This window comes from Pan troglodytes, chromosome 19, assembly GCF_028858775.2.
Source record: "Pan troglodytes isolate AG18354 chromosome 19, NHGRI_mPanTro3-v2.0_pri, whole genome shotgun sequence".
In the NCBI taxonomy this organism is placed as follows: Eukaryota; Metazoa; Chordata; class Mammalia; order Primates; family Hominidae; genus Pan; species Pan troglodytes.
The window spans coordinates 61,847,111-61,874,899 of record NC_072417.2 but is presented as its reverse complement, the minus strand read 5'-3'; the positions used below and the strand labels follow the sequence as shown (position 1 = coordinate 61,874,899).

General features: G+C 46.4%; 1 protein-coding gene across 19 annotated transcripts in view; it reads right to left on the bottom strand.

Moving 5' to 3' along the window:
• Positions 1–27,789, bottom strand: part of PIK3R6 (phosphoinositide-3-kinase regulatory subunit 6) — a 67,056-nt gene that overhangs the window by 27,602 nt on the left and 11,665 nt on the right. For 7 of the 19 annotated variants that reach the window (XR_010153277.1, XM_016932424.4, XM_016932423.4 and 4 more), the window contains exons 2-10: positions 20,283–20,386; positions 9,932–10,015; positions 8,883–8,974; positions 8,123–8,191; positions 7,111–7,243; positions 6,867–6,936; positions 5,596–5,779; positions 3,217–3,373; positions 45–131 (exon numbers count right to left, since the gene is read on the bottom strand). Coding sequence is in view for 18 of the 19 variants with exons in the window: in XM_016932424.4 (XP_016787913.1) it covers positions 45–131; positions 3,217–3,373; positions 5,596–5,779; positions 6,867–6,936; positions 7,111–7,243; positions 8,123–8,191; positions 8,883–8,974; positions 9,932–10,015; positions 20,283–20,295 (889 nt within the window). In the remaining variant the exon portion in view is untranslated. Of the gene's footprint in view, positions 1–44; positions 132–3,216; positions 3,374–5,595; positions 5,780–6,866; positions 7,037–7,110; positions 7,244–8,122; positions 8,192–8,614; positions 8,975–9,931; positions 10,016–20,282; positions 20,387–27,789 lie in introns of those variants that run through there. The other 12 variants (XM_063799754.1, XM_063799758.1, XM_063799755.1 and 9 more) reach the window with 4 other exon arrangements.

The window sequence follows — 27,789 nt, the reverse complement described above, 5'->3', positions numbered from 1 at the left end:
ACAGACATATACCACTGTTTCCAGACAGCTCCATGGGCACGTACAGAGCTGCTCCTCACCGGTCCACAAGTGGAAGGTGATGTAGGGGCTGGGCAGGGGAATGCTTGGTGGCCGCTCTTGGACAAGGTCACCTGCAGAAAGGAGCAGGCTGTGGAGGCCATGGAGGAGGCCATGGGACCCTCCTCTGCCCTCCCCATCCTGCCCAGCTCCCGTGCGGGGTCTTAGAGAGGTGGCAGGGACTCTCTCCTTCACATCTGGTCTGCCTTTCCATCTCTGCCACCACCAGCCCATCCAGGGCCCAACAGTGCAGCTGTCCCCTCCCTGTCCAACAATGCTTAGTAGCTACGTTTCCTCAAACCTAGCTCAACCCTTAGGGGGTCTTCACAAACCAGCTCACAAGGCCTTTTCCAACCTATGCTCCTATGCTGGCCATGCCTTCAGCCCTGTGCAGCCGCCAGACTGGCTTTCCCACTGTTCTTAAAATGCCCTGCCTGCATCCAGACGAGGCAGGAAAGACCCCTGCCCTTCTCAGGGCTGCTTCCAATATCTTGCACGCAGTAGACACTCAGTTAACGTTTGCAGCTGTCGGCGATGCTGACGAGAACTCATCAACAAAGTTTGGGGGCAGCAGGAACCCCGGGCAGTCCAGGGGAGAGACCAAGGACAGCCCTTCTTCCTGCTTCTCTTTCTAGAATCTTTTCTGACCACTCCAGTGGCCCACGGTGGTCATTCCCTCCGAGCAGACTGTCTGCACACTGGGCACACCTCACATGTGGTCTTAGGATTTGGCTCCGTATTCCCGTTTCACTTCTATATTGCTGTGGCTCCCCACTTATGAGGCTGCAAGCTTCTTAGGGGAGAGCAGCTAGTGTTCACTGAGCACCTACTGCCTGCCAGGCCTTATTCTACTCACCTGGCACACACTGTAATCATTTCTCTGGATCCTGCCAATGGCCCTGGGCAACAGGTGACATTATTATCCTCAATTTACAGGGGAGAAGCCAGGACACAGAGAGGTTGAATAACTGGCCCAAGGTCACATAGTAAATAGTACAGTGATGACTTGAGCCCAGGCAGCTCAGCTCCAGAGTTCCTGCTCTTACCCACAACACTGTGCTTATAATCACCACTCCATACTGCCCCCTACAGCCACAGGGGCTTGACGGGGGTGCTGCCTGGTCATTAAGATGCACAGGGCTTGGCCGGGCACGGTGGCTCACGCCTGTAATCCCAGCACTTTGGGACGCCGAGGAGGGCGGATCACGAGGTCAGGAGATCGCAACCATCCTGGCTAACACGGTGAAACCCTGTCTCTACTAAAAAAACACAAAAAAATTAGCTGGGCATGGTGGCAGGCGCCTGTAGTCCCAGCTACTCGGGAGGCTGAGGCAGGAGAATGGCGTGAACCCAGGAGGCAGAGCTTGCAGTGAGCGGAGATTGAGCCACTGCACTCCAGCCTGGGTGACTGAGCAAGACTGTGTCTCAAAAAAAAAAAAAAAAAAAGATGCACAGGGCTTAGCCAGGTGTGGTGGCACGTGCCTGTGGTCCCAGCTAGTCGAAAGGCTGAGGTGGGAGGATCGCTTAAGCCCAGGAGGTCAAGGCTGCAGTGAGCCATGATTGAGCCACTGCACTCCAGCCTGGGTGACAGAGCAAGACCCTGTCTAAAAAAAAAAAAAAAAAAAATGCACAGGGCAAGTCTGGGCAGGAGACAGGTGCCCTTGGATGTGTCTTGGGGGTGGCCCAGATGGTCTTAATTAATCCATGCAGAGTCACTGGTGAGTGTTAGCAAGGGGCAACAAGGGGAGCAAAGCCAGATTGGCCCCAGGGTTAGTCCCAGCTTGGGGTACAGGAGGAGCTTTTTCCATGTGGGATCAGAGGCAGTGTAGAATGTTAAAGCAAAAGAGCGGACAACTTCGAAGATGGAGTCTTTAGGCAGGGACTATCCTGCCCACCTCACCCAACTGCTGTGGCCTCCACCCAACCTGGGCTGCCAAGTTCAAACCCAGGGCCTGGCACACTAACCTCTTCCAGTGGATTCCAGTCCTTAACCCCATGCCTTATAATGACAGGTGCACGATCAGTGACTGTGCATATCTGGGACATGCAGGCTGACACATTCCATGATACTTTGAATGACCACGAAATAGGACCCAAATCAGAACCATCCTACAACAGCCAGGAAACACATATTCGGGACGTTTCTCTGGGCTATTTCAGATGCCCCCACCCACATGGGGCTTGTGTCAGGGTAGGCATTATCTTACCTACATTATGCCTTGTATAAGATAAGGCGTTATCTTATAAATATGCAAATAGGAAGGGTGAGGAATAAAAATCTATGATACCAGATATAAACGATGTTGACTCATCTGCTCTTTTAGATGCTCTGGTCCTTGGACGATCAAATCCTTGGATTACTGCAGCTGAGTAGTGAACTAGACAGCCTGGATTTGTATCTTGGCTTTGCCACTTACTGCCTTGGGTGATCTTGGGCAAGATATTTAACCTCTTTCTAACTCAGTTTCGTCCTCTGTAAAATGGGGATAATAATAGTTTCTAGCTTATAAGTTGACTGTGAGGTTTCATTGATTTAATACAGTATAGGCAATATATTTAAATATATGTAAGGTGATTAGAACAGCAACTGGAGTATAGTAGGGGCTCTGTGGGCATCGGTGGTTATCATGACCAAATTACCCGCCTCCTTTTTTTTTTTTTTTTTTTTTTTTGAGACAGAGTCTCGCTCTGTCATCCAGGCTGGAGTACAGTGGTGTGATCTCGGCTCACTGCAACCTCCGCCTCCCTGGTTCAAGTGATTCTCCTAACTCAGCATCCCGAGTGGCTGGGACTGCAGGCGCCCACCACCACGCCCAGCTGATTTTTTTTTTTTTTGAGACTAAACCCTCTACTACTTTAGTAGAGGGTTTCCCCATGTTGGCTAGGCTGGTCTCGAACCCCTAACCTCAGGTGATCCGCCTGCCTCGGCCTCCCAAAATGCTGGGTTAACAGGCGTGAGCCACCGCTCCCAGCCTAATTACCCGCCTCTTAGTCCCGGTCCTGCCAAACCCCCAGGCTGCCCCCAGTCCCCAGGCTCCTGGGAGTGGGCCAGGCACCCAGACAGAGGCAGGTCCAGCGCTGCTCTCTGGCGCCCCCTGCGGTGCAGTGAGCTGCCCCAGCCGGACTCTTGCCAAGGCCCCCCATCCGCCAGTCGCTTACCACCGCAGCGCCCCGCCGCGGGCCCCAGCAGCGAGCAGTAAATCTCCTCCAGCCTCTCTACGTGTCCCTCCCGGCTCGGGCTGGCCTCGCTGGCCATCTGCTCCACGGCGGCCACCACGGCGTGGAAATAGTGCTCCAGGGTGCGGCGAGGGCTGGCCTGTTGGGGAGGGGCGTCAGAGCCTGGGTCTCGGCCCAGCGCCCACGCACCCCAGCTCCTAAGCCAAGTCCGCAGGGCCCTGGCGGCCCAAGGTGACACCTCTCCGCTGCCCCTGGGGGCCCGGCAGAAGCTTCCCCCGAAGGCTTCTGGATCCCACATCCAGGGCCCTACGCCTGCCCTGCAAGTGGGGGTTCCCCCCTGCCCCTCACACGCTATTATGGGGAGACTGCTGGTCTGCAATGTCTGTTACCCAGAGAGGCAGAGATAGCCGCTGACGCCCACTTCCTGAAAGCGTCACCCAGCACTTGGATCAATGTTCTAGCCCCCACTAGATTGTGAATTCCAGGAAGGCAGGGAATTTTGTCTGTTTCATTCATAGCTGCATCTCCAGCACTTAGAATAGCCCACTGCACCAGGTGTTGTTCTAGGGGCTGGGATACAGCAGCAAACAAAAGAGATTGTGTGATCTGGGAAGCCCCCCGAGAAAGTGACTTTTTTTTTTTTTTTTTTTTTTTGAGACGGAGTCTTGCTCTATCACCCAGGCTGGAGTGCAGTGGTGTGATCTTGGCTCATTGCAATCTCTGCCTCCTGGGTTCAAGCGATTCTCCTGCCGCAGCCTCCCGAGTATCTGGGACTACAGGTGCGCACCACCACATCCAGCCAATTTTTGTATTTTTAGTAGAGACGGGGTTTCACCATGTTGGCCAGTACGGTCTCGATCTCCTGACCTCATGATCTGCCTGCCTTGGCCTCCCAAAGTGTTGGGATTACAGGCGTTAGCCACTGCGCTTGGCCGAAAGTGACTTTTAAGTAAAGACTTAAAGGAAGTGAAAGAGTGAGCCATGCAGCCCGGCACGGTGGCTCACGCTTGTAATCCCAGCACTTTGGAAGGCCGGGGTAGGCGGATCACGAGGTCAGGAGATGGAGACCACGGTGAAACCCCGTCTCTACTAAAAATAGAAAAAATTAGCTGGGTGTGGTGGCCAGCGCCTGTAGTCCCAGCTACTCGGAGAGGCTGAGGCAGGAGAATGGCATGAATCCAGGAGGCGGAGCTTGCAGTGAGCTGAGATCACGCCACTGCACTCCAGCCTGGGCAACAGAGCAAGACTCTGTCTCAAAAAAAAAAAAAAAAGAGTGAGTCGTGCAGGTATCTAAGAGAACGTTCCAAGCATAGGGAGTAGCCAGCGCAAAGGCCCTGGGGTGCAAGTATGTTAGGCATGTGCATGTTGGGAGAAAAATGAGGAGGCTTGTTTAGCTGGAGCAGAGGAAATGAGAGGGAAAGTTAGGAGACAGGCCAGAGAGGAAATGAAGAGAGATGGGAACAGGTCAAGGCCCTCAAGATGAGGTTCTTGTATTTTTATTTTTAGAGATGGGGTGTCTCTCTGTTACCCAGGCTAGAGTGCAGTGGTACAGTCACAGCTCACTGCAGCCTTGAACTTGGCTCAAGTGATCTCTTGTCTTCCGAGTAGCTGGGACTGCAAACACATGTCACTGCATCTGGTATTTTTTTTTTATTATTACTTTTTGTAGAAATGGGGTCTTGCTATGTTGCCCAGGCTGGTCTCAAACCCCTGGCCTTAAGCAATCCTCCTGCCTCGGCCTCTCAAGTACCTGGGATTATAGGCATGAGCCACCACACCAGGCTCTTATAGGTCATTGCAATCACTTTGGCTTTGACTCCAAGTGAGATGATGTAGTAGCTACTGTTGTGGTGACCCAGATTCCTGCTTTCAGGGCTGAGACACTCATTCACCCTGCTGCTAGGAATACTGGCATTATCTTATATCTTATTATCGGTTTTTTTGGAAATGGAGTCTCTCTCTGTCACCCAGGCTGGAGTGCAGTGGCACAATCTTGGCTCACTGCAACCTCCACTTTCCGGGTTCAAGCTATTCTCCTGCCTCAGCCTCCAGAGTAGCTAGGATTACAGGTGCCCGCCACCACGGCCAGTTAGTTTTTGTATCTTTAGTAGAGACTGGATTTCGCCATGTTGGCCAGGCTGGTCTCGAACTCCTGACCTCAGGTGATACGCCCGCCTCAGCCTCCCAAAGTGCTGGGGTTACAGGTGTGAGCCACTGCACCCAGCCAAAATGTATTAATTTTTGATTTGGGGGAAAAGGTGATGTGAAACAGGAGAAGGAGGAAGAGCAGGGTGAATGACTGGTATGGGCATGCAGGGACGAGGGCTGGGACTGACAAGGGGCTGCGGGCAGGGCCATTACCTGCAGCTTCCTGTGCAGAGCGCCTGCGTGACAGGCCTCCCCCAGAGCCGCCTGCAGGGCGTGGGAGACCACGTGGCGCATGCAGGTCTCTGGTGTCTGCTGCGCCTGGGCCGCCTCGATCTCCAGTAGCAGAGCACTGCACACAGAGGCAGACACCAGCTCAGGATCCACGAAGAGGAACACTCTGAGGGCAGAAGCAGAGGGGAGAGGTGGGATTGATAGTAACTAATGGGAGAGGGGCCACCGGATGGGCACCCTCAGAGCTGTGCAGCACTTCCAAGTAATTTAATTCTGCTAAAAAGAGGAGTCTCAGATTCAAAAGTCTCTGGGTGGGATGACAATAGGGAGTGGTGAGGACTGTGGCAAATAAGAGCATGCACAGCCCTTCTAGAGGGGCGGCTCTAATCCACTGTCCACAGAGGAAAGCAGGCCTAGTCCCATGTCTAGGAAAGTTCCAGCCTCAATCCTGCTCCCTCTCTCAGCATCCTGGCCCAGGGACCAGCTCACCCTCTAGGAGGGACCCTAAATCCTTCCTGCCAGAACTGGAGTTCTGAACTCTGAGTGAATCTCACCTTCTTTCATCACTCTTATCACACCAGAGAGCCAACCTCCCCTACTCCCTCCTCCTCACCCACTGTGTCTCCCCACCTCTCCCATGGGTGCCCTGGGCCTCCTTGCATCTTTCATGAACACAGCACCTCACACCCCAAACTCAAGCTGTGCCTTTCAGGGCCAAGTTAGTGGAGGTGCCTGCAGAAAAGGGAGGTGCCGCTCCCAACTTCATCACCCCTCTCCCCAACACGAGCAGGGGACACTTCCTCAGTCTTATCTAAGAGGCTTGGCGTCCCCCATGGAAGCCCTCTGGCTTCATTGTGCACTTGCGCCTGAGCCCCTCCGCTATGGCTATTCTGGAGTCTCCTCTGGCTGCCTGGCTGGTATGATGCTGCATTATGGCCAAGGGCAGGATGGAGGTAGAATGACAGAGCTCCAGAGTGGCCCCAAGGCCATGTCCACCTTCTGCATGTGAGCAAGGTAGCTTCCAATCCAACCTGAGAAGAAAGACCTATCCTGTGTTCAGTGGTCTCCAGAAAACAATATGGCGCCAACCTTGAATTGCAAACGCACCCCACTGCTGGACAAATATCATGTTTGGGGAGGTCTGCTAGGGCTCTTAATCCAGCCTCCTCTTTCGTCCTCCTGCCAGGGAGCAGTCACTAAAGCCACAACACTTTCAGGAGGCTGAAGGTAGCAATTTTTCTGGGGCCACTCACCTCTCCTGGTAGGGATACAGCTCATTCGTCAAGTTCTGTTCGGCAATGACCATCCTTTGGTACAGTGTCCCTGCAAACCAGACCACTTTGGCCAAACAGCCCCCAAGTCTCTGACTCCCATTCTCCACCTTCCTACAGAAGGTGTGGAGGCTTTTGAGCTCCCCGGTATCCTGGAGAAAAAGGAAAGACCCTGGGCAATGTTGGAGGTGCAGCATGGGAGACAAAGATGCCCAGTGACTCTTACCTGGGACCGCCGTCTCTGTTTTCAGCCTTATCGCGCAGTCCAAGGCGACTGTGCAGTAGGGGGTGGGCAGGGTCAGTAACCTTGTGCAAAAGGCATAGATTCTCTGGTAGAGCTCTTCTGTGATTCCTGTGGCCTGGGTGAGAGGGAGGAGGGGGAGGTGAGAGGGAGGAGGTGGAGGTAAGAGGGAGGAGGGGGAGGTGAAGGGTCCCAGGGGAGTTTCCGGGGAGGGGCTTGGGAGAAGAGGTGGAAGGTCAGGCCTAACAGCCAGACCTGGGCTCACAGCTCTCTCCCAAACCCACACCTTCCAGCCTCTTCTCCCAGCACCTGTAAGACATCCCTTTGTCGCCCTGCCCCAGCTTACCAAGATAAAAATTCATTGCATCAAGTTATGCAAGCAAATCAACTTCCTCCCAGCCCTCCTGCTCCATCAGGGAAGCACATTCCTGCGGTTCTCCAGGCTCACAACCATGGAGGCACTTCCTCAGTCTCCTTTGCTCCTCCTTGCATCCCACAGGCCTGAAATGCTCCACAGTGCCTGGGAGGCCCCCCTCTCCCTCCTGACCTCAGTGTGCCCTCCACCTCTGCCGGAGCTAAGCCCCATCTTGACCCTGGACTCTCCAGCAACCCCAGACTTGGTCTTCCTGCCTGCCTTAACCACCACTCCCACCCGCTGCAACAACACGCAGCTCCCGATTACTCCTCCTGAGACATTAACCATGTGAGTATCATGTCTCTTCTCTGTGTAAGGATCAGTGATGTCTCCTGTTGCACTGCACACAGGAGCAAACCCAAAGACCTCATCCTGCCATTCAAGGCCATTGTCTCTCCAAAGTTCTCTCTCCATATAGGAGGGAAAGGGGGTGGCTAGTGCTCAGAAGCCAGTTTAGGGCAGGCAATCCAAGGGATTTTCTAGGCTCATCCTGGCGGAGACTGACTGCCCACTAAGGGGAGAGTGTCCAGCCCAGCCACATGCAGGTCACCACCATCACCTCGACCTCAGTCCCCAGCTCACCTTGGTGAGCACGTACATTACAGTGTGCAGCAAGGGAATGATGACATGCCGGAGGTCCTGGCTTTCCGCCTGGAAAACAGGAGATCACGTGACAGGTATTGGGCTGGGGGAATCCCCACTTCATAGCAGGAGGCAGTCTAGGTTGGGAGTGGGCAGGAGATGGGGTGGAAGGCAGCCAGGGGGAGAGCAAAGGGCCATTGTCTGCTCTGGATAGAGGAGTGGGGAGGGGAGGGCACACAGGTGAGGAAGCCCCTCAGGGAGGGTGTGGGAGCATGGGGGGCCTCAGAGAACTCTGCAGGTGAGGGGCCAAATTTAATTAGGGTAGGAGTCGCAGCAAAGCAACAAACAAGTCCTCAGCTTGGAGCCTCCCTCGAGTGCAGTGTTTCCCAAACGGTTGCAAAGTACAACATTGGGTAGTGTGAAGGAGAATTTAGGTGGCCCGAGGATAATTTTGAGAAACGTCAATAGTCGTATATCTATGTTTATAGGTACCTTCTGTTTCTGACAAGTGATGCGGGTTTTCCATTTGTGGTCGCGTTATAGTGCTTCTTTTTGAAAGATGTTTATTCAAGTAAAACAACGAGAGTCGATGTAAAGAAAATATTGCTTACGTAAAAGTACAGGAGGGAGATGCATATGGTAAAAATCATGCAGGCAACCAAAGCTTCTGAGACATAGCGCTGCCAGGACTGAGCCCCTGCCCAATTGGCCCCTCTATTCTTTTCATCCCCATCTTCCTCCCTGAGGTCCAGGAACTCACCTTCTCCAGTTCTCTGAGAAGAATGCGGACCAGCACCGGGCTCTTACCAGGATCTCGCTCGACCTTCTTGTGCAGGGACCACCTCCACATGCCTGGGCCAGGAGAAAGGGGAGCCCAGCATGACCAGGTGGGCAGTTCTTAGAGGAGACCCCTCTGAGCAGGACCCTGAGCCCTGGAGCCCCAGCTTCAGCTCTGACCAGCCACAGGTGTCACCCCGCCACCAGCGCTTGGCTCCAGGTGCACCTGGGTGGGCTCCTCCCAAGTGGGGAGTTCTAGTCTGTAGCCCTTTGTGGACAGTGAATTCCCAGGGCAGAAAGGAGGGCAGGTGGGACACCAGTGGGGACAGGTGTGTGACAGGTGTGTGCGTGTGGACCACAGAGCAGCAGTGCTTGCAGGTGTGTGCTCCCAGCCACATTCTGGAAGTCCTGCAGGCCTGGAGTGCTGAGGGGAATTAGGTTTGGAAGTGAAGCTAGGGAAGGTGGTTAACAAAGAGGGTGGCAGGCCGGGTGCCGTGGCTCATGCCTGCAATCCCAGCACTTTGGGAGGCTGAGGCAGGCGGGTCACTTGAGGTCAGGAGTTCGAGACCAACCTGGCCAACATGGTGAAACTGCATCTCTACGAAAAATACAAAAATTAGCCGGGCATGGTGGCACACGCCTGTAATCTCAGCTACTTGGGAGGCTGAGGCAGGAGGATCGCTTGAACCAGGGATGCAGAGGTTGTGGTGAGCCGAGTTTGCACCACTGCACTGCAGCCTGGGTGACAGAGTAAGACTCCATCTCAAAAACAAAAGAAAAAAAAAAAGGAAAGAAAAAGGGTGGCAGATCCCCAGTGTGCTCTGTGGCAGTTGCTGGGAGGGTTGAACTAGGGAGCAGGGAAGCCTTCTCAGTCCTTCAGGCTCTAGGTATTTCCAGCAGGAAAGGGGTTTGGCGAGACGACCCTTGCCCCTTGAGCTCCAGGCCGGGGCCCTTTCCTGTATGTGCGTGTATTGTTGGCTGGGGTTGGGTGGAGGTCAGAGGGACCAGCTGCTGCTGCCAGCTGGCTCTTACCTTGGTTGCTCTGCAGGGCAGGGGCCTGGGTGCTGAGCTCCCGGAGCACAGCCTGCACGCTCCTCTGGAGGTCCAGCTCCACATCTGGGCAGTGGTAGGGGTGGGAGGAAACTCAGTCCACTGAACCTCACCCTCGTCCCACCTCCATTCCTTCCAAGAGTGTCTTTAGCCATTTCTCTGAGCCTCAAGAGGTGCCCGAAGTAATCTACTTAGAGCTGGCAGCCAGCATGCCAGCCAGGGCTGGAATATAGCCTTCCCTTCCACGTTTCTGTGTTCTTTGTAAAATCTGCATTTCCCAAAGTGCAGTATGTGTACCACTGGTGGTATGTAGGACAATTTTAGGTGGTACACAAACGACCTTAAAATCTGAATAGTTATGCATTTATTTTAATGCATGTTAGAAAATACATGTATGTATTTTCATATATATGTGAAATATATATATCCTCCAAACATATATATGAAATATATATACCCTCCAAATATGTATATGAAATATATAGCCTCCAAATATATATGAAATATATAGCCTCCAAATATATATGAAATATATATAGCCTCCAAATATATGTATGAAATATATATAGCCTCCATATATATGAAATATATATAGCCTCCAAATATATATATGAAATATATACAGCCTCCAAATATATATATGAAATATATACAGCCTCCAAATATATATATGAAATATATACAGCCTCCAAATATATATATGAAATATATACAGCCTCCAAATATATATATGAAATATATACAGCCTCCAAATATGTATATGAAATATATACAGCCTCCAAATATGTATATGAAATATATATAGCCTCCAAATATGTATATGAAATATATATAGCCTCCAAATATGTATATGAAATATATATAGCCTCCAAATATGTATATGAAATATATATAGCCTCCAAATATGTATATGAAATATATATAGCCTCCAAATATGTATATGAAATATATATAGCCTCCAAATATGTATATGAAATATATATAGCTTCCAAATATATATATGAAATATATATAGCCTCCAAATATATATATGAAATATATATAGCCTCCAAATATATATGAAATATATATATGGCCTCCAAATATGTATATGAAGTATATATACAGTCTCCAAATACGTATATGAAGTATATATCCTCCAAATATGTATATGAAATGTATATCCTCCAAATATATATAAAATATATATATCCTCCAAATATATATGAAATATATATATATCCTCCAAATATATATATATAAAATATATATATAAAAAACTATTAGGTTTGTGCAAAAGTAATTGCAGTTTTTGCCATTATTATTATTATTATTATTATTATTTTTTGTGAGATGGAGTCTAACTCTGTCGTCCAGGCTGGAGTGCAGTGGCGCAATCTTAGCTCACTGCAATCTCTGCCTCCCGGGTTCACGCCATTCTCCTGCCTCAGCCTCCCGAGTAGCTGGGACTACAGGCGCCTGCCACCACGCCTGGCTAATTTTTTGTATTTTTAGTAGAGACGGGATTTCACTGTGTTAGCCAGGATGGTCTCAATCTCCTGACCTCGTGATCTGCCCGCCTCGGCCTTCCAAAGTGCTGGGATTACAGGCATGAGCCACCACGCCAAGCCTTTGCCATTATTTTTAGTAGTTCCTGAATCCATGCATGAAGCTAAAACTTATTTATTTTATTTATTTATTTTTTTGAAGCCTACAGCACCCTGTCTTTTCTGGTAGTCTCCACCCCCCGCCCCAAGTATAAAGCTAAAATCTAAAGTCAATTTAAAGAATCGTATCAGATACATACCAGGACAGGTGGTAACAAAGACTCTCTCCTTGACCAAACCTTACTCAGCCTCCTCTTAGCCCTCTTCTTCACTAGGGCTCAGCCTTGGCTCCTGTCCTGCCTTTGGCCTGCCCATCCCAGTTTTAGCAAGAATCCTGCCAAATCAGTTTAGGTTGGAGTCCTCCACTCTTGATATCTCCTGAACCCCTTCATCCCTTACCGTCGATGTATAAGAATTTGACTTGTGCCTCTAGCAAAAATCCTGTTAGCTCAGTTTAGCAAGAATGTCCCGACCCTTGATGTCTCCTCTTAGGAATTTTCCATCCGCTGGCCCCTTCACTCTGCTCATTGGCTATAAATCCCCAACTGGCTTTTCCTTATTCCAAGCTGAGACTGCTTTCTCTTTCCTAATGCAATAGTCTTGGATAAGTCTTCCTTACCATTTAATAAGTTCCAGAATAATTTCTTTCTTTAACGGTGGTACATTGACATGGGAAAAAAAAAACCATGAAAGTGGTACAAGAATAAGCAACGGACACTTGGGAAGTGTGGTAGCTGTGAGAATGTACCTCGCTCCTCTCCCACTACCGGGAGTTTAATGGAACCAGGTCCCCAGTTGCTGTGCTGTTGCAGTGGTTTGAATATTTGACCCTCCAAATCTCATATTGAAATTTGGTCCCCAGTGTTGGACGTGGGGTCTAATGGGAGGTGTTAGGGTCATGGTGGTGGATGCCTCATGAATGCCATCCTTGCGGTAATGAGTGAGTTCTCATTCTATTTGTTCCCCTGAGAACTGGTTGTTAAAAAGAGCCTGGCACCTTCCCCCTCTCTCTTGCTTCATCTCTCAGCATGTGATCTGTACACACTGGCTCCCCTTCCACCAGGAGTGGAAGTTTCCTGAGCCCTGAGCCCCTTATCAGAAGCAGATGCTGGCACCCTGCTTCTTGTACAGCCTGCAGAACGCTGAGCCAAATAAACCTCTTTTCTTTATAAATTACCCAGCTGCAGGTATTCCTTTATATTATAGCAATGCAAACAGACTAAGACAGCTGTGAAATCCATCACTTTCTGCTGAGCCACGCCTCCCAGCCAAAATACAGGGTATGGTAGTGGTTCTAAAGCAGGCCCTTCCCCAGGAGACGCTCAAGCTTCTCCAACTGCCCTGCTGAGCTTTTCTTGGACTCCCATCAGTCCAAGGCATTTCCACTGACCCTTCTTCCTTTTCTCCTTCATTTGGAGTCAGATTTGCACCAGGGTCTGACAGCTGCTCTCCCAGGTCCCTCTCCATTTCTGTCACACAAGTGTTTCCCCAAATAAATCCTTGAACTTGGTGTCTGCTTCTTGGCAGATCCAGACTCAGACAAGAAGTACGGGAAACACTCCTCACACAATAAATTCCTCTTTGCAATTAGCTCCCACCAAGAGTTTGCCATTATAGGTGAGTGTGTATTCTCCAGTTGTCAGACAACACAAACCACATGCCTCAAGGGTTCCTCTTTGACTGGGCTATCAGGAAACTTACGGTCAAATTGGGGCCCAGCCTCAAAAATTAGCTCATCTCATGTGACAGGGATCTCTCTTCTTGGCTCCTTTTTGGTCCTCCTGCTTTATATTCTATTTAATCTATATCTGAATTGCTTCAGATTCCTTTGGAAGTAAGTAGAATAGAGATAACAAATTTACAAATCAGCAGATTGCAGTCCAAGAGTTAAAATATTGTTAGGCCAAGTCACCACAGGTGCTAGTGCTCATGGTCTGGCCCCTCCTCAGACCCATGCAAAGCCTACGGGGTCCACATCCCTGAAGTCCCCACTTGGCAAGGCCTGGTCCTGAATCTCCTCCAGGCTGAGAGTGGACAGGATACTACAGCCGCATCTGCCCACCTGGTCCCTCTGCTGGGCAGAGCATCATCTCCCCAGACTGTCGAGGAAATCATTTAGCTCAGCATGAAGGTTGGTGATAGTCTTTCCTCCGTCTATGCGTTTCCACCTTGCATGAAGATTTAATGAGTTAATGCAGGATGAGTTATTAGAAAATTAGCTGGTGCTAAGTCTTTTTTCTCTCTCCTGTCTCCTTCTCTCTCTCCCTCCCTTCCTTCCTTTTTTCCTTCCTTCTTCCTCTTTCTTATTCTGTCTTCCACTGTATATTTGCAAAGAAAGGCTGAAAACTGTGACAAATGTGATTTCCTCTCATTCCCCTCATCAGAAGCACAGCCAAGCCTTTGTCTTCTGAGCCTGGGTCCCCTTGCTTTGCAAGGGAAGCTGAGTTTTTATGTTTCACAGAAAAATAGAGAAGTTGCCAGTAGCCCTGGGAGACCACTTCAAATAAATTTTGTTTTTGAATGTCTGGGTAGCTAGAACAAACTCTCAGGCTTTGGTCCACATCTGGCTTGCTATGTGTTTTGTTTGGGCTTGTATAGTGTCTTAAAAAAAAAAAAAAGCAATGAATTAGCTGCCAACATTTACAAGTCAGGAGATTTTGCATAACGTTTGGGTTTCTGGCATCTCTTGAAAATCTGACAATCTGTTGACACTGAACCTGGATTCTTCTCACATGTGACAATCATAGGGGGTGGGGAGCAATTGCCCCCTTAGATAAGCACAGCTTCTCTAGGTCTTCGTAGTTCCCCACGCCTCGGTTTCACTCATTTATATCCTCTGCCTAGCCCCTGGAGGCACTGAGTCTGAGGCTCCTGGCAAGTTGATTGAGCCAATCAAGCTGGATTGTCTAAAAAGGTGCAGAAGAAGGTTGATGCTTTTAAAGAGGAGAGTGGCCCAGCCTAAGGGTGGAGGTTGGATTCCCTAAGACTGTGAATGCACAAGGGATATAGGGTTCCAGGGAATGAGGAAAATCAGACCGGCTGGGACAAAGCTTACCAGTGGTGGCAAAGGTCAGATGAGGGCCGCTAAGCACTGAGCCCTGTGCCTCTGATGCCACAGCAAAGGTCTCCTGAGCCATCTTCACCAGAGCATGAGAATGTCCCTCAAGGCAGGCTCTATCTCCCTCTGCACTTTGCAAGTCTGGCCAAGCAGTTCTGGTGGCTGTAGCCACCGTGGACTGGAGACGACAGACTTTTCCCACTACCCAGACTTTATAAACCCTGAGCTTCTCACAAACTCCCACGTAGGAGGAAGCGCTCCAAGTGAATGATGCTAGAGTTCATCCTAACCTTGGAATATGAGAGGTTGAAGCTGGTTTTGATTTGATTAAATGAAAGAAAGAAATGGGATATTTCCTGTGACTCAAGTGGCTCAGCATTGTTCACATATGGTATGCAGGTCTAACATCCTTGATGACTCGAATAGTCAATAGATAAATGGCATCCGTTATTATTATCCTCCTCTGCATCCAAGAATGTGGGATATTACTAATTAGGTATTAATATTCTTATTAATATTAAACTTTTTTTATTTAAAAATTTTTTAACTTTTATTTTAGGTTCAGGGGGTACATGTGCAGGTTTGTTACCCGGATATATTGCTTGATGCTGAGGTTTGTAGTATGGATGATCACATCACCTAGGTACTATGAGTACTATTACTAATAATAGTACTACTCATATGAGTAGTACTAGCACCCACACTAACTAGTTTTTCAACTCTTGCCCCTTTCCCTCCCTCCCCATTCTAGTAGCCCCCAGTTTCTATTGTTGCCATCTTTGTGTCCATGAGTACCCAAAGTTTAGCTCCCACCTATAATTGAGAACATGCAGTATTTGGCTTTCTGTTCCTACATTAATTTGCTTAGTGTAATAGCTTCCAGCTCCATCCATATTGCAACGAAGGATATGATTTCGTTCTTTTTTATGGCTGCATAGTATTCCATGTTGTATATGTAACACATTTTCTTTATCCAGTCTGTTGTTGACAGGCACCTAAGTAGATGCCACATCTTTGCTTTTGTGAATAGTGCTGCAATGAACGTGCAAGTGCATGGGTCTTTTTGATAGAATGATTTGTTTTCGGGGGGATATATACCCAGTAGTGGGATTGCTGGGTCGAATGGTAGCTCTGTTTTAAGTTCTTTGTGAAATCTCCAAACTGCTTTCCACAGTAGCTGAACTAGTTTACATTCTCACCAACAGTGTATAAGCATTCCCTTTACTCCACAGCCTTGCCAGCATCTGTTGTTTTCTGACTCTTTACTAGTAGCCATTCTGACTGGTGTGAGATGGTTTTGATTTGCATGTCTCTGATAATTAGTAATGTAGAGCATTTTTCCATATTTGTTGGCTGCTTGTATGTCTTCTTTTGAGAAGTGTCTGTCCATGTCTTTTACCCATTTTTTAAGTGGGGTTATTTGTTTTTTGCTTAATCAGTTGTGTAAATTCCTTATATATTCTGGATATTAGACCTCTGTTGGAATGCATACTTTGTGAATATTTTCTCCCATTCTGTAGGTTGTCTGTTTACTCTGTTGATAATTTCTTTTGCTGTGCAAAAGCTCTTTAGTGTAGGCCAGGCACGGTGGCTCATGCCTGTAATCCCAGCACTTTGGGAGGCAGAGGGGGGCAGATCACTTGAGGCCAGGAGTTTGAGACTAGCCTGGCTAACACGGCAAAATCCTGTCTCTACTAAAAATACAAAAATTAGCTAGGCGTAATGATGATCCCAGCTACACAGGAAGCTGAGGCACGAGAATCGCTTAAACCTGGGGGGTGGAGATTGCAGTGAGCTGAGATTACGCCACTGCACTCCAGCCTGGGCAACAGAGCGAGACTATGTCTCAAAAAATCAAAACAAAACAAAAAGAAGCTTTTTAGTGTAATTAGGTCTCAATTGTCGATTTTTGTTTTTGTTGCAATTGCTTTTGAGGACTTAGTCATAAATTCTTTCAAAAGATTGATGTCTAGAATGGTGTTGCCTAGGATTCATATAGTTTGAGGTCTTACATTTAAATCTTTAATCTATCTTGAGTTAATTGTTGTATATGGGGAAGGGTAGTGGTTCAGTTTCATTCTTCTGCATATGGCTAGCCAGTTATCCCAGTACCATTTATTGAATAGAAAGTCCTTTCCCCATTGCTTATGTTTGTCAACTTTGTCAAAGATCAGGTGGCTGTAGGTATGTAGCTTTATTTCTGGATTCTCTATTGTGTTCCATTGTTTATATGTCTATTTTTATACTAGTACCATGCTGTTTTTGTTACTGTAGCCTTGTAGTATAGTCTGAAGTTAGGTAATGTGATGCCTCCAGCTTGGTTCTTTTTACTTAGGATTGCTTTGGCTATTTGGGCCCTTTTTTGGTTCCATATAAATTTTAGAATAGTTTTTTTCTAGTTCTGTGAAAAATGACATTGGTAGTTTGATAGGAATAGTGTTGAATCTGTAGATTGCTTTGGGCGGTATGGACATTTAAACAATATTGATTCTTCCAATCCGTGACCATTGGAATAGTTTTCCATTTGTTCATGTCATCTATAATTTCTTTTTAGCAGTGTTTTGTACTTCTGCTTGTAAAGATCTTTCACCTCCTTGGATACCTGACATTTAAACAGCACTTGAAAGGCATACACACAGAGAATCTTCCATAGGTGTGGTAAGGTGATACTATGTGCTCACCAGACCAAATTCATTTTTGTCACCAAGAGACAGCAAGACTACATTTCCCAAACTCCCCTGCAGTTAGATAATAGCCATGTGACTGCATTCTGGCCAATGGAATGTGGTGGAAGTGATTAAGTCCCTTGCAGGCCTGTGTTCCCTGCACTGTCCTCCATACTCCTCTTCCCTTTCCACAAGAGGGAATAAGTCTCATTGCCTGCTTGAAGCCCAAATTGGACTGTGGTGAGAGTGAGAATAAGCATGTGTTGTCTTAATCCTCTGACATTTGGGGCCATTTGCTAAAGCAGCTACTATTCTCTGACTGACTCATGGATATGCAAAGTGTTTTCCAGTGTCTTATCTCACTTGATTCTGACAAGCACCCTGTGAGTTTGGCAGGACAAATACTGTTCTCCCTGTTTGATAGATTCCAGGTCTAGAGCCCTTACCTTTGTCACATATTGCCTCTCCAACCACAGAAAGTCACACCTAGAGGGCCCCCAGTACCCAGATGCACCTCTTCCAGCCTACACCTGATCCTCCTTACCCCTATGCAGTATAAAGGCTCAGATTGTTTGGAAAACCTTTGCAATCTTACTCCTGTTTGCAGGCATGGCAAAATAACAATAGCCTTAGTGCCTCTGAAATATTGCTCTTTTGCATACCCTGAAATAAATATTTTACTTCTCAGGTACCCCTCTTCTTAACTGTAGGATGGGAGGACTCCAATAGCCGTGGGAAGGTGGAGAGTGTTAAAAACAATCACAGGCCAGGTACAGTGGCTCACACCTGTAATCCCAGCACTTTGGGAGGCCGAGGCAGGTGTATCACCTGAGGTCAGGAGTTCGAGACCAGCCTGGGCAACACGGTGAAACCCCGTCTCTACTAAAAATACAAAAAAATTAGCCAGACACGGTGGTGCATGCTTGTAATCCCAGCCACTTGGGAGGTTGAGGCTGGAGAATCGCTTGAACCTGGGAGGTGGAAGTTGCAGTCAGCCGAGATGGTGCCATTGCACTCCAGCCTGGGTGACAGAGAGAGACTCTGTCTCAAAAAAAAAAAAAAAAATCATAATGTGGAAAGACAACTGCAGTCCTGGTCATCCTGATTTGGGGATGTTTCCTTTTATCCACTGGATCTGGGAATCATCTGCCACACCTTTGGAGGGGGAAGTCAGTGGTTTCACCTGCCTAGCATCCCTCCCTGCTTATTGCAGTCTTGGTGGGACTGTGACCCAGGTGCCTACTTAGCTTTAGCCTTGGTGTGGGCACAGGACCAAGCTGCCCAAGGACTGATACTCTCTGTCTCTGTCTCTCTCAGACAGCCTTGTTCAGAGAATGGCCAGGAGGGAAGGACGCCTGGTGTGCTCTCCAAGGATACTATCTCTCTCCGTCCTTTTGGCAGGGCTACCCTTCCCCTGCCCTTTCTGGTGTCTGGTGCTTCAGCTTTTCCTTTGATGCTTGGCCACATTTTTAAAAAATTAAATTGGCCACATCAGTTTCTATTGCTTATATATAATAAACCTTTATTGGTGCACCTCTTTTCCTAAAAGACAGCATGGCATGTATTTATTGTTATAAAGTGAGTGCAAAGTAAGTTGGTTTTGAAATACCTTGATGTGTCACTTAACTACGGCGATATGTTCCAAGAAATATGTCACGGGGCAATTTCATCATTGTATGAATATCACAGAGCGCACTTACACAAACCTACACAGCATAGCCTACTACACACCTAGGTTACAAACCTACACAGCGTGTGACTGCACTGAGTACTGCAGGCAGTTGTCACACAATGGTATCTGTGTGTCTAAACATATCTAAACATAGAAAAGGTACAGTAAAAATATGGTACTCTCTTATGGGACCACTGCTGTTTATAAGGCTCGTCGTTGACCAAAACATTGCCAATATGCAGTGCCTGACTGTATTTAGGAGATTTTCACAGAGCTTCCCCATCCCGAGCCTCCCACCCCAAACCCCAGCTGGTTACAGATGACCCAGAATATTGTAACACCAGGATTCACTGGGGTTGCCTGACTCCGTGGAGCTACTTCTGATTGGACGAGGCTCTCTGAGGATGGATGGATGGTTGGATGGATGGATGTCAAAAGAATTTATGCCATAGGAATATTAGCAACCGAGCAGCTGACCCTGCCTAGGGGATGCCCTTCCCTTCCCCAGGAGATGGATCTTTAGGGGAATTAGAGTCTCGGCGTGGTGGCTTAAGGTGTGATCTTTGACTTTCCGGGTGACCAATAGATGACACACATCTTGGTGGGGGTTGGTCATCTTTCCCTGTTGTCCCAAGTTTACTTAGGGTGGAGTCCAGGCTTTGAAATCAGCCGGACTAGGCCCCACTTCTGGCTTTGCCACTTACTAGCTGTGTGGCTTTGAGCAAATTATATAACCTCTCCAAGCCTCAGTTTCCCTCTCAGAAAAATGAGGATAATCATCGTGCTAGCCCCACCTCACAGAATCCTTCTGGCATTTGTGCGAAGCAATCCATACTGAAATCATTAAGCCCAGACACTGGAGCTAGATTGTTGGGTTCCACTCCTGATTTGACCACTCAATAGCTATGTGACTGGGGGAAAAGTACCTGCCCCTGGCATGCCTCCATTTCCCCTTCTGTAAAACGAGAGTAATAATACCTGTCTTAGGAGGTTAACCAAGACTAAATGAGTTCATATTTGTCAAGTGCTTTTATCCCTCCTCAATCCATTGTAAGTGCTATATAGGTTTTTGTTAAATAGTCACAAGTATTTGGCAATAAATCTTAGCTATTCTTGTCATTATTCCCATTGTCAAGCTCATTGTCCAGCGAGCAGTTGGAGCCTTGTGCAAGTGTGTAGATGTCCAACTCTCAAGATGTTCTTACATTTAGGCAGGATCCCTGAATTGGGGTCTTGCAGCCTGTCTACGTGCAGGGGGTCCTGCCAGCCCTAGAGGCATCCTCACCCATGAGAAGGGCCTTCCCCACTCGGCAGCAGGCTCACTAGACCCCTTTCCCCCCACCACACTGACCTGAGCTCTCCATGGGAGCCTTTGGGTGTAGGAGGAGGAGGATGTGGTTGTCTCGGGCAGCAGAATAGAGAACAAGGTGGTTGCTTTTCTGCACAGAGGTGGTTCTGCAAAATAAGAGGTAGTTAATTAGTGGAAGCAGTGGGAAGGTGCAGAAAGCACCTTGGGAAATGGAGAAGCTCCTAAGGGACCTAGGCTTCTAGCACACTGGGGGGAAGTCTAGATGTATTTAAGAAAACTTATGACTGGGTGCAGTGGCTCATGCCTGTAATCCCAGCACGTTGGGAGGCCAAGGCGGGTGGATCACTTGAGGTCAGGAGTTCGAGACCAGCCCAACAAACATGGTGAAACCCCGTCTCTACTAAAAATATAAAAAATTAGCTGGGCATGGTGGCAGGTGCCTGTAATTCCAGCTACTCAGGAGGCTGAGGCAGGAGAATCGCCTGAACCTGGGAGGCGGATGTTGCAGTGAGCTGAGATGGTGCCATTGCACTCCAGCCTGGGCGAGGGTGAGACTGGCTAAAAAAAAATAAATAAATAAAATAAGAAAGAAAGAAAAAAGAGAAAACTTATATAGTGCTTACTATGTGCCAGGCATCACTCTTCTAAGCACTTAAGAAATGCCAACATTTTAATATTAATATTAAGCTTATGAGGCAGGTTCTATCTCTCCCCCCTCCCCAGTTCTGCAGATGGGGAAACTGAAACACAGAGAGGCTAAATAGCTATTCAAAGTTAAATAGCTAGTAAGCAAGGAATGAGGACTTGGAACTCAGACCGTCTAGCTCTAGAGCCCTCCCTTAAGCATGACCTCTGTCTGCCCCACTGTGACCCCAGTGGGAGGTCCTCCCAGAGTCTGCTCCCCAGAGCGATAAACCCAATGACTAGAACGCAGAGGAACTCCAAACAAACCTAAGAGATTGTTTTTGGAGAGAAAACAAGCAAACAAACAAACAAACGTATAACTGGGAAAGCTAATCTAAAAAGAGATAACGAAGAGACAATATTAGAAATGATAAATGTCATGTATATATTTCTTTATACCAAAAAAGAAAATCTGAGTCCCCTGTGTCGCACATGGTTTTCTAGGACAATAAAAATGACTCAAAAGGCTCTAGAAGAGTTAGAAAAACTGCTTATATTTGTAACCAGTGAGGAAATAGAGACAGTTGTCAAAGAACTAGCTCTAAGAGAGTGATGTCTGACTCAGATAGTTCTTCTGATAAGTTTTTTCAAACCTACAAAGAAAATATCTACGTTATTTAATCTGCTCCAAAGCATGGAGAAAGAAGAGAAGATTCTCAGTTTATTGGACAAGGCCAGCTTCACCTTGATACCAAAATCTAATAAAGGTAGTTAAAAAAAAATAGATCACGCACTTCACACCCATTGGAATGACCATTTTAGATATACAGAAAAAAAAAAACCCACAAAAAAACAAAAAACCGGCCGGGCACGATGGTTCACTCCTGTAATCCCAGAATTTTGGGAGGCCGAGGCGGGCACATCACGAGGTCAGGAGATGGAGATCATCCTGGCTAACATGGTGAAACCCTGTCTCTACTAAAAATACAAAAATTAGCTGGGCGTGGTGGCAGGCGCCTGTAGTCCCAGCTACTTGGGAGGCTGGGGCAGGAGAATGGCGTGAACCCCGGGAGGCGGAGTTTGCAGTGAGCCGAGATCGCGCCACTGCACTCCAGCCTGGGCGACAGAGTGAGACTCCGTCCCAAAACAAAACAAAACAAAACAAAACAAACCAACCAAACAAAAAACCACAAAATAACAAGCATTGGCAAGGATGTGGAGAAACTGGATTTGTTTGGAGCCCCCCTGCTTTCCAGTCATTGAGTTTATTGCTCTGGGGCGCAGACTCTGGGAGGAAGTGGTGCATTGCTGGTGGGAATTCAACATGGCATCGCCGCTGTGGAAAATGGTATGGCATGTTCTTCAAAAAGTCAAGCATAGAATTATCACATGATCTAACAATTTCACTTTTAGGTAAAGACCCAAACGAATTGAAAACAGGAACTCAAACAGATACTTGCACACCAATATTAATAGAAGCATTATTCAAAACAGCAAAATGGTAGAAGCAACTCAAATGTCCATCAACAGAGAAGCAATGAACAGATAAACAAAATATGATGTATACATAGAGTGGTAAGTTATTCAGCCTTAAAAAGGAATGAAATTCAGATATATGCTGCATCATGGATGAACCTTGAGAACATTACGCTGAGTGAAGTAAGTCAGTCATAAAAGGACAAATATTGTATAATTCCACTAATATTAGATACCTAGAATAGGCAAATTCACAGAGGCAGAGACAGCAAGTATGACAGAGGTTACCAGGGACTGGGGAAGGGATGAAAGGGAAGTTACTGTTTAATGGGTACAGAGTCTCTGTTTGGAATGATGAGAAGGTTCTGGAAATGGATAGCAGTAATGGTTGCTCAATATTGTGAATGTACTTAATGCCATTGAATTATATACTTAAAAATGGTTAAGATGGTAAATTTTACATATCCATATTTTACCAAAATAGCAAACTAGACCACACTTACATACAAATATAGATATAACATTTAAAAATAGATATCAACTCATTGAATTCAGCAATGGATTGTAATTATAATGTACTACAATTTCAGCCTACTGACAATCATAGAAATGAATATTAAAATGAGAGTGGCAGACCAGGTGCGGTGGCTCACACCTGTAATCCCAGCACTTGGGGAGGCCGAGGTGGGCGGATCATGAGGTCAAGAGTTTGAGACCAGCCTGACCAATGTGGTGAAACCCCGTCTCTACTAAAAAATAAAAAAATTAGCCAGGTGTGGTGGCGTGTGCCTGTAATCCCAGCTACTTGGGAGGCTGAGGTAGGAGAATCACTTGAACCCGGGAGGTGGAGGTTGTAGTGAGTCAAGATGTCGCTACTGCACTCCAGCCTGGGTGACAGAGGGAGACTCTGTCTCAAAAAAAAAAAAAAAAAAAATGAGAGTGGCAAAAATTATGACAAAAGATAGTGACATACAGTATTGGCAAGGATAGGATATGAGAAAATTTCCAGTCATATGTAGTTGGTGAGAAGAGAAATTAGTATAGCCTTTCTGCGTGATTGCTGGACAATATTTATCGAAATTCAAAATATTCATACTTTTTTGTCTAAGCAATTCCACCTTTAAGAACCTATCAGAAGGGAAATATTGGACAAATGGATAAATGATATGTACAACAACATTCATTAAAACATTGTTAACAATAGAGAAAAACCAGAAAAAAAAATAAAGGCACAATTATAGAGTACCAAGTAAATAAATTAATCTGTGCAACAAAATACTATGCAGTTATAAAATTATGGTGTACATCTGTATTGGCTGAATTCGGAAGATACAATACCATTTACAATAGCTCCAAATATTTTTTTTTTAAATAAATATTTAGGTGGGGCGCAGTAGCTCACGCCTGTAATCCCAGCACTTTGGGAGGCCGAGGCAGGCAGATCACAAGATCAGCAGATGGAGACCATCCTGGCTAACATGGTGAAACCCCGTCTCTACTAAAAATACAAAAAATTAGCCGGGGGTGGTGGCGGGCACCTGTAGTCCCAGCTACTCGGGAGGCTGAGGCAGGAGAATGGTGTGAACCCGGGTGGTGGAGCTTGCAGTGAGCCGAGATTGTGCCACTGCACTCCAGCCTGGGTGACAGAGCAAGACTCCATCTCAAAAAATAACAATAATAATAATAATAATAATAATAATAATAATATAATAAATAAATATTTAGAGATAAATCTAACAAAACGTGCAGAAGCCATATGATGAAAACTATGAAATGCTGATTAGATAAATCACAGAAGACCTAAATAAATGGAGAGAAATACTGTGTTCATTGTTTGGAAGACCCAGTATAGTTAAGATGTCAATTCTCAGCCAGGCGCAGTGGCTCACATCTGTAATCCCAGCACTTTGGGAGGCCAAGGGGGGCAGATCACGAGGCCAGGAGATCAAGACCATCCTGGCTAACACGGTGAAACCCTGTCTCTACTAAAAATAGAAAAAATTAGCTGGGTGTGGTGGCATGCGCCTGTAGTCCCAGCTACTCGGGAGGCTGAGGCAGGAGAATCGTTTGAACCCAGGAGGCGGAGGTTGCAGTGAGCTGAGATCATGCCACTGTACTCCAGCCTGGTGACAGAGAGAGACTCCGTCTGAAAAAAAAAAAAAGTCAATTCTCTCCAAAATGATTTACATATTTAAGGTAATTCCAATAAAAATACCAGCAGGATTTTTTTTTCGTAGATACATATAAGTCAATTCTAAAGTTTATAGGGAAAGGCAGAGGAATTGGCTTAGCCAAACAGTTTTGAAAATGAATAATGCCTGAGGACTCACACTCCTTTATTTTTATTTTTATTTTTTTTTGAAACGGAGTCTTGCTCTGTCGCCAGGCTGGAGTGCAATGAGTGATCTTGGCTCACTGCAACCTCCGCCTCCTGGGTTCAAGCAATTCTCCTGCCTCAGCCTCCCAAGTAGCTGGGACTACAGGCACACGCCACCATGCCCAGGTAATTTTTGTATTTTTAGTAGAGACAGGGTTTCACTATGTTGGCCAGGCTGGTCTTGAACTCCTGACCTCGTTATCCTCCCGCCTCGGTCTCCCAAAGTGCTGGGATTACAGGTGTGAGCCACCATGCTCAGCTTCGCACTCCTTATTTTAAGAATTACTATAAAGTTATTAGTGAAGGGCTAGACACATAAATCAATGGAACAGAACGAAGAGTTCGGAAGCAGGCCCACACAGATATGGCTAATTGATTTTTGATAAAGTTGTAAAGGCAAGTCAATGGAGAAAGGAGTCTTTTCAACAAATGGTGATGGAACAATTGATCACCAATATGCAAAACAAGAAGCAAAACCTTGACGTAAATTCCAGACCTTACACAAAAATAAACTAAAAGTGGACATAGATTTGAATGTAAAATTCAAAACAATAAACTTTTAGAAGAAAGCATAGGAAAAAATCCTTGTAACCTCATGTGAAGAAAGAAGTTTTTAGATACAATACCAAAGCATGATCCATAAGAGAAAAAAAATGACAAATTAGACTTCATCGAAATTTAAAACTTTGGTTTTACGACAGATACCTTTAACAAAATGAAAAAACAGGCCGGGCACAGTGGCTCACACCTGTAATCCCAACATTTGGGAGGCCAAGGTGGGTGGATCACCTGAGGTCAGGAGTTCAAGACTAGCCTGGCCAATATAGTGAAACCCCATTTCTACTAAAAATACAAACATTAGTTGGCTGTGGTGGCGCATGCCTGTAATCCCAGTTACTCAGGAGGGTGAGGCAGGAGAATCACTTGAACCCGGGCAGCAGAGGTTGTAGTGAGCTGAGATCGCGCCACTGCACTCTAGCATGGGTGACAGAGCGAGACTCCATCTCAGAAACAAAACAAAACAAAACAACAACAACAAAATAAAATAAAATAATAAAATAAAATGAAGAAGCAAAGTATAGACCTAGAGAAAATATTTGCAAATCACATCTGACAAAAAAAAAAAAAAAAGAAAACTAGGATAAATAACTCTCAAAATTCAACAGTAAGAAAACAAATAATACTCCCCAAATGGGCAAAAGATCTAAATAAATACTTTACTAAAAAAGATATGTGGATGGCAAATAAACACATAAAAAAATGCTCAATGCTATCAGCAGTTTGGGAAAGGCAGATGAAAACCATGAGATCTCACTATATGCCTATTAGAATGACTAAGATTTTAAAATGAGCAATAGAAAGTGCTGGAGAACACATGGAGGAACTGAAATTCTCTCTTTTTAAAAATTATACTTTAAGTTCTGGGATACATGTGCAGAACGTGCAGGTTTGTTACATTGGTATACACGTGCCATGGTGGTTTGCTGCACCCATCAACCCGTCAGGAGGAATTGGAATTCTCATACGTTACTGGTGAGAATGCAAAATGGCACAGCCGTTCTGGAAAACAGTTTGACAATTTCTCATAAAGTTATGCGTCACTTACTGTATGATCCCGTATTCCCTAGCTATTTCCTCCAGAGAAATAAAAACTTATGTTCACACAAACACCTGCTCATGGATATATATAGCAGCTCTATTCAGAATGGCCCCAAACTGGAAACAACACAAATGCCTTCAGTGGGTGCGTGAATGAGCAAACTGTGATACACCCACACAGCAGAATCCTCGGCATTAAAAAGAGAACTACGTGCAACGACACGCGTGAATCTCAGAGACATGCTGAGTAAAGGCAGCCAGGCTCTAAATCCTGCATACCGTATGGTTCCATTTATATGACATTCTAGAAACGAAAATAAAAACAAAAACTACAGAGTCAGAAAATAGGTCAGTGTCAGATAAAGGAGTCTTTATCTCTTTTTTAGTCAAACTTTTAATTCTGAGATAACTGTAAATTCCCATGCAGTGGCAAGAAATAACACAGAGTTTCTGGGTACCCTTTACCCAGTTTCCCCCCAGTGATAACATCTTGCAAACAATGTTACTGTATCAAAATCAAGATATTGGTCAGGCGTGGTGGCTCACGCCTATAATCCCAACACTTTGGGATGGTGAGGCAGGTGAATCACTTGAGGTCAGGAGTTCGAGACCAGGCTGGCCAAAATGGTGGAACCACATCTCTAATAAAAATACAAAAATTAGCCAGGCATGGTGGCAGGTGCCTGTAATCCCAGCTACCCGGGAGGCTGAAGCAGGAGAATTGCTTGAACCCGGGAGATGGAGTTTGCAGTGAGCTGAGGTCTTACCACTGCACTCCAGCCTGGGTGAAACAGTGAAACTCCATCTCAAAAACAAACAAACAAAAAACCCCAGGATGTTGATGTCGATACATTTTATTCCGATTTCCCCAGTTTCACCTGTACTTGTGTGTGTGTCCGTCTCTTACCTTTTAATGATACACACTAAACTACAAAAAAAGTGATATTACTTACCCATAAACAGTGGGGTCACAGGTAATTTTTAATACATTTCTACATTTTCTGATTTCTTAATATTAAGTACATTTGACCTTATTTTTTACTGTGTAACAGATGGCACACACAAAAGAAGAGAGCTAATATATTATGTTCAGGGACACAGTAATTACATGAACATCTGGGAGCCCGCCAGTCAATTTAAGAACGTTGTGCTGTGGGTTTAACGTTTAAAATAAAAACAACAACAACAATAAAACTATTAAAATAATCCCCCTTTACCCCTCCCTGGGCTCCAGGGACTCCTGCACTAAGAGGCTGATGCATGCTGTGCTGTGGGCGTGACTGACTGGAGTCTGAAGAATTGAGTTTGAGTCTGGGTCTCCCACCATTGGCCTGTGTGGCCCATTTCTGGCCTCTCTGAGCCTCAGCCACCTCCTTTGTGAGATCACACACCTAAAAGCGCAGGGTAGAATGTCAGACTATTGAACAACACCTTGTAGATAAAGGGCTGGGCTTGGAGATCAGGGACTTGAAA